The sequence below is a fragment of the Osmia bicornis genome, chromosome 16, assembly GCF_907164935.1.
Source record: "Osmia bicornis bicornis chromosome 16, iOsmBic2.1, whole genome shotgun sequence".
In the NCBI taxonomy this organism is placed as follows: domain Eukaryota; kingdom Metazoa; phylum Arthropoda; class Insecta; order Hymenoptera; family Megachilidae; genus Osmia; species Osmia bicornis.
Genome location: NC_060231.1, coordinates 5,494,838 through 5,506,617, shown reverse-complemented (window position 1 = coordinate 5,506,617; position 11,780 = coordinate 5,494,838). Strand labels below are relative to the sequence as shown.

Below are 11,780 nucleotides of genomic sequence, written 5' to 3'. Positions count from 1 at the left end.
ACAAGAATCACACATTCGTTATGTCTGCATATATGTACGCAAAACGCTCACACATATGAATCATACTGATATGTGTGCCTCTATACATATACACATACATAGAAAATAATTAATTCACGCGTACGCTATTAATCATACCGTTAATATCTTTCGTTTTGTTTCATTTTTTATCATTTATACACATATACATGTTTATATATACCTTTACACGTATCCATACATATACATGTATATACGTATCACGTATTATAATAATAATATATATATATACTATTTCGCATATAAAAAACAATTACTTATCATAGAATACAAGATTGTTTCAATCTTAAATATAAATATATATATACATACATATTTTTGTTAATATATTTATATATATATTTATATATATACTTTTTTGTTAATTATTATTGATTCGTTTTATGTAATTTAATCGAGTGTTGGTTTTTTTTCTTTCATCGTTAGTATCAGTATTTATTTATTTTTCGTTCGTCACGTGTTTGAATGGTTCTCTCATATGTCCCTCTATTAATTAACCAAATTTGATATAAAAAAACTAAATTTTAACTGAATAATATAGGATAAAATTTTTTTAGTAGAAAAAATATCTTTATTAAATTTCTCCGATTGATTATGCGATTAATTTAAATATACAATCTATTAAATGGAGAGAACGTACAACATTAATTTCGATTCTATAATTTTTTAAGTATCAAAAATGTTCGTTCGCTAGAATGAGACAATTTATATCACCTAACTTAATCTAAAATTCGTATTATTAATTTTTAATAGAAATCACGTTTTATTTATAAATCCTAAATAAAAAGAAAGAAGAAATTTCAGTTTTCCCTCAATCGATTGCAAGAAACTAATATAGAGAAAAAAAATAACATCGCATATTTTACAACGTATCTCTTTAATTATATAACTTTTTATTCATTTTTTGCACTTTATATATAACTTGTCATAATTTTCGATCTTTATAATCATTCAGAATCAATATATAGTATATATAGTTTCCATCGAATTGATCGCTCAATTATTTTTTTTTTTGGTTTCCTCTATTTTTTCACTTATTTTTTTTACAAAGTTTCTGGTAATCACACGACGCTCCTTATTTTTTTCATATCACTAGTACACAATTTTTTTGGTTCTTAAAATTCATTAGTCGCAAACCTAGATCGAGTAAAATCAAACGGAAATTCAGCTCAACGATTGTAAAGTGTTGAAAAAATTCGTATGACGATTAAAAAAAAAAAGATAGAGAAAAAACGAGTACCAAAAAAAAAAAGGTTCATTACAAAATGAAAAATTATTGCTTTCGTCATTGTTCGATCGAAAGAATCAAACGTTCCGTATCCCTTATAATATACAATAACGAAACTTAATCGAAGAATATTTTCTTTATTTCATCATCTTTTTTCACGTATCTCTTTTTTTTTTCTTTTTTCACTTTTCTTTAAGAGCTAACAATTGATACAAAAATCGACTCGTTGACGATACGATTAGAAAGGCTATCAGGATAATCGACGAGGGATTAATTAATTAATTAGTATAGACGAGGCTCTTTTCTCGTTTAAAAATGGGCGACGATGAATGGATGAGAGACTTTTTAAAATTCATTCAAAAAATAGGTGTACAAATTAATTCGTTGCCTATTTATCAATCACAATTTTAAAAATTTAAATATTTCACTATAATTTTTTCGAAATAAATCTTTGATCCTTCGTCATAAGCATCAAATTAATTTGTACACGCAATAATTAACAATACAAAACGTTAAAATACACATAAGGATGAAACAATCTGTTAATACAATTAAATTTAACAATATATCTGTTACAATGAAACAAAACTTAAAATTTTTCATCGCACTGGAAGCAAACGGTTATATTCAACAAACTTAAAAAAATATAATAGAACCGACAGATGGTGATACTAGAATTTCGATACGACAGAAGGCGTTAGGCGATGACGAAAACAAATGATAAGGTTTAATATTAAACCTACCTGCTCTAAACAAGACGAATATAAAAAGTATACTCCTCGTTGACAAAACGACGGGTAACACAGTCGGTAATTAATTGGGAACGAAGGAACAACCTCGAGATGATGATGATGATGAATAACAGGGCTAAAAAGAGGAAACGAGAAAAGGGTCGTCTTGGCAGGTGTCTTTTTTTTCTTTTTTTTTTAAACGTGATCCTTAACTTCTTTTTTATTCGCATCCATCTCAACCTTGTCCTTCGTCATCATCCTCTTCGTCTCTTCCTGGTTTCACAACCGTGTTAAATCAGATCAACAACCTAGTTTTTCGTCATCCTTTGTTCTCCAGCATTCTTTATGGGTCTTATTCAGTTCTCTGGACTATTCGGCGTAACGATGATCCTCGATGATCACAGTCAGAAGGTTCATATTCATCCTCGTCCCCGTGGCGTATCGTGTAACATACATTTGGTGGGTTTTCATTTCTTCCTCGCTGCGGGCGTGTGTTTACGTGTATGTATATTCGCTTGTGTGGTTCTTCCTGTTGGGGTGTAGACGTGAGATCGAGCCAGAGAGCCAACTGCCGGTAGAGCGGACTCTAGCTGAAGAGGCACGCGATGTCGCGAAGTTGTTGCTGCAAAAGTATTATCTGCTCCACGTTCCGTCTCCACATCCTGAAACAAACGGTATTGTTATGGTTAGAATTGGTATAAAAAATGAGTATTTAGTAGTGATGAGATCCTATTTCAATGTTTCAATTATAACTAAACCTTGATCAAGTACACTTGGGTGGAACATAGACTTCTCTTGGTTGAGGAACCTTCCATCATTTGCCTTTGGTGTTGGGAGAATCTAGGGAGAACCAAATGGTAGGAGTCCCCTCCCCTTAATCAAGAGAGTCTACATAAAATAAAATATCATCCCAAATCTTATAAAGTGGAACTCCTGTGAACTTGATCCATCTGTAGTATTTAATTCTTTATTACTCTTAACAATGTTTAGGGCTTTTAGGTGAAAACTATGTTCTGAAGGAAGATTTTCTCAAAGTTTTACTAGAATTTTAGCCATTAGCTTCACCATGGGAGAGAAGATACACTGATACTTACAAAAGAAGATCCTGAACCCAGAAATTTGAAAGATTATGAAACTGAGGACATTTGGGGATCTTCAAAAAATCCCTAAAGAAGATGGAATGAATGATAAGGATGAGTCCTGGATTCCCCTACAAATACCATAATTCTAAGAGACTAACTTGTATATGATGGAAACTTAGAAAAAATTTCCTGAATCTAGTGAAAATAAAATATTATGTAAAATAGTTTTATAAAGAGATTGTAGATGACATATCCCTTTAGGAATGTTAAGTTTAGATGTATACACTTTGTTATTTTCTATAAAGGGAAATGGGATAATTTAAATGTTTCTTTTTTAACTGAAACTAAAAAACGCCGATTTTTAGTCAATCTTAAAAGAAGGAACAATGGATTATGTACTTTAGTAATTGATAAACATGCCCGATTATATATTTGCACACAATATTTTATTAAATCTATAAGAATATACACACATGATTGCCAATTTAATTATGTATATCATATATATTTTGTATTGCGATTTTATTTCTCCTTTTACTTACAAATTAATAAAATATATAATATTTTAAACATTCTTTTAATTGACAAAATGGATATATAGTAATATTAAAACATTACATTAAAGTACAGAATTCATTAAAAAAATATTAATCTTTATATTCTCGATCCAGAAATAAGAGTTTTGTTTAAAAAATCACCTACATTTTTAAACATAAAATAATGCAATCAATTTTCTACGATTTTGTAAATAAAATGTAATATTATGCTTCAATAAATTTTGTATATAACAAACTTCCCTTTATCTTACTAAATAAAATATCTTTTTTTTTAATGCACTTTGAAAGACACAAATGTTTATACAAATTTCAAAAATAATAAATGAGAGGATGTTAAAACTGAAAACGTGTAAAAAGATAAACTGAACTTAAAGTTAAATAATTAAACTATATTGCAATCTATATAATGAGTATTTTAAAAATAAATGTTACAATGCTTTATACTGAAAGATTTTCATTATTATTTTATATCATGATTAAATTTATAAAATACATCTATTTTATCCTCGTAAAAAAAATTACAAGAAAACACAATTTGTGATGTAAAAAAAATTTGTTCAACTGATATTTAATATCATAATAAATCACAAAATTTTTCTAAGGACTTTTGTCAAGAAGAAAGATATCTGCAAACATTTATAATTTTATGCATTATTTTATTTTTGACACGGATATACGATTTAGAAATATGAAAATTCACTTTATATAAAAAAATTCATAACATTTGTATCTTAATTCCTAATTACAGCACCATGTATTTGGCAAAACTGTATAAAAAACAACAAAAAAATTAACATGGATCGATAAGTATAACATACTTATGATTTCGAATTTGTAAATACATCAAACACAAATGATCGTTTTATAGGTATAAAAACTATTTAACGATACGATGTGTATGTATTTTAAAACCTTATATAATTTTAGAAAAATATATAAAGTCAAGTACTTAACAGTTACATGAGAGGATTATGAGCTAGTTTACAAATAATTTCAACAGAAGAGTCGTGTACTGTTGTGTGCACATACTTTCTTGTAAGGTTTCTCTTTACAAAATTGTAATCGTCATAAATTATATAAAGGCTAATTCAGTTACTATCTACATTAGAGGTAAAAATGTACAAATATGTAAAATGTTTCCATCAAGAGTCCAGGGATAATTGATACATTGATTTTTAAAATTCCAAAAAATTCTATCATCTTTAATTCCATGATTTACATTGCCATCAGCTTCCTTACATTAAAAAGCACTGTTCAATAATATTTTGCAGCAACAACTTAGACACAATTTATTATTGTCGTTCAGAAACTTGATTAGAAGAATTAAAGAATAAAAACACACTGTCATTTCTCATTCATAACAAGAAACAACACCGATAATATTTCAATGATTAAAACAGAAATTAAAAGATGAAACGAGTACACAGAAGAAATAGGAAGCCATTAGAAATTGATACAATGAAATAAGGAGACGACGAACGACACGTAGGAGCAAAACAATAGCCTGTATTCCACATGAAAGATGTACGAATAAACGAAAAATGAAAATGCTTTATTCATTCCACAGAGAACTGACAGTTTAATTATCAGCAAAATAAAGAAAATCAAATATACGCGATACTCTCTTCTTATCACAAAATATAGCTTAATTTAAAGACAGACGACGTAACTCTTCTCGTAACAATCCTCCTCGTTGGTACAAACGTAACGAATAATTTCGCATTTTCACAGACGATTCCTAGCAAGTGTTTGTATATACGTGTACGTGTGTATCAACTATCCCCAGCTTCTTCTAATCGATGCGTAATGTACGCATAATAGAATTACTAACCAAACTCGAGCCGGCAGAAGAAGCAGACGTGGTAGCAGGGGTAGGCACCGTCAATATTGGATGATATTGTCTACGACCGCGAAGCCGCATGCCCCAAGACCAGCGTGAGACATCAGCCGTACCAACTCTCTCGCATGTGACGCTGCCACTTCCAACGGCGGTCGTCGTGGCAAATTACTCGATTCTGGAATCACAATTTCAAAGGAAAATGATGAAAAATTAATTTGGAAAATAAATTAAACGCTCTATTGTCAACAAAGTCAGAAGTATTAAAATAGACTTTATTTTACAACCGATGAGTCTTCTTTATTCCTTCCTCAATGGTTCAAAGCAGTCAATTTAGAATAACAGAAGATAAATTGGAAATTTAAAATAAGCAGAAACTCTCCTGATATGTATTGCACGACATAGAAGGTATCATACACTGCTAAACATAATTAGAAACGAAATAATTAATTTCCATAAAATCTATCGTCAAATCTTTTTAATTTCTAATATCTTAATTGGTACAAATTAAAATTATCTTACCGAGTATAGCAGAGTTGAGTCTCGCACAGACGGTTTCTCTCTGTTGTGGATCGAGCTGCCATCCAACCGGCGAGTTCCACGGATTTGCATAAGCTAGAAGACTAAACGCATCTTGGAGCATCTTTTTATTGCTTTCGTTCTTTCCGTGTTGCTGTCGCAGATGTATCGATTGAGAATACAGCTGTCTGCCGAATTCTAACATCTTCTCGATCGCTTGTTTGTCCCCGCCGCAAAGCTGCTTCTTATTACTTTTATTCAATGTGTTCTCTAGAATGCAACCTCCATTCTGCTGCTGCTGAATTTGATTAAGACTGTTGGTCTCTGAGAACAAATGAATGTTTTTCTTTTCAAGAAAAATGTCTGAAGTAATATTTCAAGTAATTTAAAAGGTACAAACTATTCGTAAAATTTGAATAAAATTTAACACAATAACGTCTCACCCATATCGACATCCTCTCCATTCTGGCACTTGTATCCATTGGTATTTAGATCACCATTCTGATAGCCGTTTTCGTTATTACTTTTCAGACCGTTCATAACGTTCTCTTCCATATCTACATCGTTCTCGATTTGTCCGTTGACGAGCAATTGTTCTGTGGAACCGTTTATCGCGTTGTTCATATTCATCTCCTCGACGTTACCGTTTGTCGAGGACTTGGTATAAGCCTTCGTTGACTGTATAACACTAGTTTGATTAATGTTAGAGTTCTGAGAGATCTCGGAGTCGCTGCCGTTCACCATCTCGACGAATTGCCGACACTTTAAAGCGAAGAGAAGATTTGGATCCCGTTCCAGAAGACCTGGGTACAGTCTACTGGTTAACTCTATGGCCTCTCCCATTCTGCCTGCCAGTACTAATTTTAGAATTTCTGAAAAAAAAGAAAAAAGAAATATGGATTAACATATCCGATGAGATAAATGGAAATAATTGTTTAATGTTATTCATTTAAAAAGGAAACTTGCTTTGTCTATTTTTAATGGAGTTAAGATCTTCTTCAAATCCTTGGCCGGTACTATTGGCAAACGCCTCGGCAGTAGCACAATAACCATGATGGACTAAATATGTTGAAACCATTCTGCAAAAACAAACAATAAATCATCAGAAACATAAAATACGTTAAAGAATATAGTTTTAAGAAGGAAGTTATCAAAGAAGAAGCTGAACTTACTTATGAAGAACTGCTTGCCACTGACCCTGTCCATGGTCTGGTGTTGGATAGTTTATTATTTGCAATCTTGTTTTGACACGAAGCTCGTTAAGCATGTCGTCAATGTCGAAGACAAAAGGTTCCTGTCCAAAGTTTGCGTCTACTACCTCTCCTGGCGTTTGAAGACCCACCGTGGGATATAAATTTGGCTATAAAGAAACGATAAATAACCATTATAAATATTAACTATTATGAACAAACAAAAAAATGAAACATAATTTGAATGAAAAACAGATAATACCATTGAAAGCTGAAAAAACATAAATACAGATAGACAACTAATTATGTAAAAGCAAAGTAAATACACGAATACTGCATACAACTTTAATAAAAACAAGATTATCTTACAATGTTGACTATTTTGCATAAAGTATCACCTCTTTCCCTCTTATATCCCTGAATGAATGATAATTTGCATACTATAATTCCTTCCAAAGAAAAACAATACAATCCTTCTACTATTCTCTAACAATTGAATTCGTTCGGTAATCAAAGGCGCACAGATTTCGTGATCAATATTTTGTCCGTACGTCGTACAGGCAAACGGTTAATATACAGGATGCCTCAAAAGAGATGCATGTTTCCAGGGTAACTGAGGAAACAGCTGATACATAGTCAAAAAGATCATGATCCCTCTAATATAGTATTGTTCAATAATGCTAACTGATCAGCCTAAGGTAAGTAACCCATTAACCTGCCAGCAAGCCTATTTCTCTCTTTTTTTTCCTAACAATTAGTCTAAACAGTTCTTAAGCACTGAACAAAGTACCCTGAAAGTCAGGTAGGCAATTGCCATCCCTTGTATCTCAAAAGCAAAGCATCAAAATGGTACTTTCTGGATTCTTTGTTCCATTGAGAATTTACAGTCATCGCGTTGTGGACGAAATTGCCTTTCGTGCTCACGTACCGGAAGATCAGTGAATGCGATACCAAGGTGGTGTCCATTCTTCGTGTAGAAGGCAGTGTTATCGACGAGATTTACACCACAGCCGATCACGTCCCCCGTGGTGAACGTGGGCCCATAAGGCTGTCCCGTTCCCGACGAACAGAAGCTGTTACCATCGTCGCCGTGGTAACCGTAGGAGTGCTTGTCCCACCCTGGCAGCCTATTCACGTTAACCCCATGGGCAGAGAGGCCAATTCCCATGTAGCCGTCTCTGCCTTTACTGACAATCTTCACCTCGAAATAATAGAGACCACAGGCTGCTGGTATTGAGTGCGTTGTACGTACACTTGCGGCATCCTTATGGGTTTTTCCATAACCTGGAACCCAAGTACCATTGTTCATTAGTCTCGACGTATAATTACATGAACTGGTGTTAGATTTCCCAGTGTATGCAGGATGTTTGATAGCAGATAATGAAAATGGAAAAAGAATTATCTTAATAGAATTAAATTTAATAGCAATGAAATTAATTTTTGAGTATTATTAGAATTGGATGGTACTGTTATTATTGGAAAAATTAATTAAGGTAATGGGAAATTAATTCTCAACATTTTTTACATTTCCTGCTTATAAATATAAGATAAAATGGAATTTTTTTTTAGCATAAAGATAGAGGAAATGGTTTGATTGGTAAATAAAATTTGAAGGAAAGAAATTCGAGAACAGAAGTGATCGTTCGTCGCAATCTAATCGCTAATCTTGGATGCACTTTCAATGCAGTGATGCAGTTTGTCGACCTAGTAACCCAGAGTTAGCCATTTCACATTTAATTAAGTATAAATGAATTATTAACGGATCTTGTAAGCACACCGATATACGTGTTGCAATTCGTGTTCCAATTTAACAATATACTTAACATTATTGTTTTAAAACGACAGAACAACAAATTGGCGAATATTTATATAATAAATTATTAATAATTGTTATATAATGAATTACAACACGTTCGATCTGACGATTTAATTATTTTCATTTACTGTGCAGATATTTTTAGCTACCTAACTCGAATAAATTATTTATTAATAATTGCACAGATTGTTTGAAATAAAAAAAAAAAAAAATTGAAAAGATGACTGTAAACAATCATTAACAGAAGTCATCTACATAGTACTGAATATGTATTTATTTTACAAATTGCTTTGATGAATTACTTCATCCATAAAAAAAAAAAGAATTCCAAACGTAATAATTAGTGAGTGTTAAGATTAACACGGATACGCGGAAACGTACCCACACGTATGCAAATGTGCGTTCAATTAAATTCTATGATATCCAAGTGGTCTTGTTAACAAGAATAATATGACAATGAATTATTTATTTATTATTTCCCACTCGGTTTTCATTGCTGAATTAATCACAATGTTCATCTACACTAATTAACATGATGTTCATTACAGTACATTATTAAATTTATTAAGCTACTCATATTATTATAAATACTAATGTATAGTTAATGAATTTAATGGAACAATTAATGATTGCAATTAAATGTTACAATAGTAAACATTAGCTCTCACATTCTATACAAAATCTCATAATAAAGATTAAGAATGGTAAAAATTTTATTAAATAACCATTTGATATCATTCACAATTAAAATTAACAAATAACAATAAACACCTTTGTCTCTTTCTTTTGGATTTTTCTATGAAAATTTTCTATATATATACTATTTTATTTTTATATTTAGAACAATCTATTATGATTACAATTTCTGATAAATCGGAAGATATAAAATATGTTTCCATGTTATCATAATGATAAAGAAATAATGTAAGCATGATAGTGTTTCGCTAGTAAATGTATAAAAGTTATACTGTTAAAATGATTCTAAAGAACAAAAGGTATATAATTAATTATTGCCTGAAAGATATTAAGAAAATCTATCAATACAGCATACTTCATTGTTTGCAACATTATTAATATTGTTATTAATATTAATTTATAAAAAGGTAAATGATATTGGTATTAATTACTCTCAAATTTATTATATGAGGTAAGAGAAATTAAAAAACACAAATAATTAAGGTTAACAAACTTTAATGTTCCTTATAACAAAAAGTGTTTGTATTAATTAAATACATTAACATAAATAAATCATTTGCAATTTTTTAAAATTGTAATTGTAATTATATTAGAATTACAACAAATAAGTAATTGTATAGCAACATAAATATTACTTTATTTTATTGTTATTAACATTTACCAACAATTTCTTAATTCCTTATGTTTGATTTTGAATATTCTATTCATACAGTATATTTTTAATTACAAAATTATCAACATTTAATTTTGGAAGTGAGAGTGTAAAAATAATAACAATAACATTGCCCTTGATATTACTACAACTTATGTCAATTTATAAAATTGAAAGAAACATATAATTTAAATATTTGACTATGAAATGTGTTCATTTCGAAACTGGTCAAGGATGAACGAAGAAGGAAGAGAGGAAGAAGAAAGAGAATAAGATAGAGAAAATGAGAGAGAGAAATGTAACTGTTCAAACATCGCAGCTGTCATTGCCATTGCGTCTTCTCTACGCAGATTCATTTTTTCCACGAATTTTCGAAAAAAATCACACTGTGACTGCGACAAATTGATGGAAAATCACGATCGATGAAACGATATTTTTCGGAAAACTTGGCACGCGATCGAAAATATAAGTAATCGAGAGAAAGTCGAATAGAGACCATGACCGATCAGCTGATTCCTTTGTTTAGGTCGCTGACACACGCGAAACGGAGCCCTGCCATTTTCAATCGATATTACAGCTCCGTCAACGATTCGTCCATATCGAGTAAGAATCGAATCCTATTGGCCAAGATCGTTCCTCGATCCTTTCATTCGAAGAACATTAAAAATCTTCCACAAGAATATTCTGAGATGCAAAGAAAATAGCTGGGAAAGATCGAGAGTGATCAAACGTACCTTTGTAGTGAACACGAAGATTGTTTTGGGAGAGGCCGATGTAATTGTACTTGTCCTTAGGACTCCACGATCGTGGCAACGGTGTTTCCTCTTCATTTACCATCGGATAGAGCATCTTAAGAGGATCAACGGGCTGATTTTGCCCGGAATTCGTCTGAGAAGGCTCCATAACACTCGATTCCTCGCTGGTGGCGGCCATCTTTCTCCTGGGCAGCCCCACTACTTTTGCCAGTGGACTGTGCTTAACTGACTGCGCAACACTCCTGCGCAACTCAGCTTTACCATCTGTTCATTAAACATATAATGTATAGACAATATACTTAAAAAAATTCTATATTATTTATATCGCCATCTATCAAAAAATCGAACACTATGATAATATATTTAAATAAATTTTAAATCATCAAAAAGATGTATTAAAATAAACAAACAGATTTACATAAAAAGTAGAAAATATTTTCAATATGTCCTGACTTATTATTTCGTATTTTTCTAAGATACATGGTGTTTCAATTTATATCCTTTTTATATAAAAAATTACTGTTTCGATAAGTTATTAATTATATAAATAATTATCGTACTTAATAAGGGAAAAATTTGAACTATAAACTATTGTATTACGTAGTAAATATTGAATTTAAAAATTAAGACTACTTTCCTTCAATAAAATGAAGGAATAAAAGATCAATGAAGAAAGTT

The 11,780-nt window shown here is 31.0% G+C and overlaps 1 protein-coding gene across 2 annotated transcripts; it reads right to left on the bottom strand.

Annotated features, from left to right (window-relative positions):
- Positions 1 to 911: 911 nt before the first annotated feature.
- Positions 912 to 11,345, bottom strand: LOC114871504 (ran-binding protein 9). Of its 2 annotated transcripts, XR_003788582.2 has the most exons (8): positions 11,082 to 11,345; positions 8,112 to 8,467; positions 7,166 to 7,353; positions 6,960 to 7,072; positions 6,437 to 6,865; positions 5,997 to 6,317; positions 5,469 to 5,652; positions 912 to 2,660 (listed from the first exon to the last, which is right to left on the bottom strand). XR_003788582.2 is itself a non-coding variant. In XM_029177473.2 (7 exons), the coding sequence occupies exons 1-7, from the start codon at positions 11,278 to 11,280 to the stop codon at positions 5,519 to 5,521; spliced, it is 1,740 nt and encodes a 579-aa protein (XP_029033306.1). In that variant the 5' UTR covers positions 11,281 to 11,345; the 3' UTR covers positions 5,169 to 5,518. The 2 variants fall into 2 exon arrangements, 1 of the variants encoding a protein (XP_029033306.1); XM_029177473.2 differs by lacking the exon at positions 912 to 2,660 and having other exon boundaries at positions 5,169 to 5,652.
- Positions 11,346 to 11,780: the final 435 nt, after the last annotated feature.

What these genes read in the sequence shown, in the direction of transcription:
- LOC114871504 (XM_029177473.2), bottom strand. Translation starts at nt 11,280, where the DNA reads ATGGCCGCCACCAGCGAGGAATCGAGTGTTATGGAGCCTTCTCAGACG. An exon ending in TCGCATTCACTGATCTTCCG is followed by an intron (nt 7,354 to 8,111) that starts GTACGTGAGCAC and finishes GTTTCTTTATAG; the next exon opens with CCAAATTTATATCCCACGGT. An exon ending in TGGAGAGGATGTCGATATGG is followed by an intron (nt 6,318 to 6,436) that starts GTGAGACGTTAT and finishes ATTTGTTCTCAG; the next exon opens with AGACCAACAGTCTTAATCAA.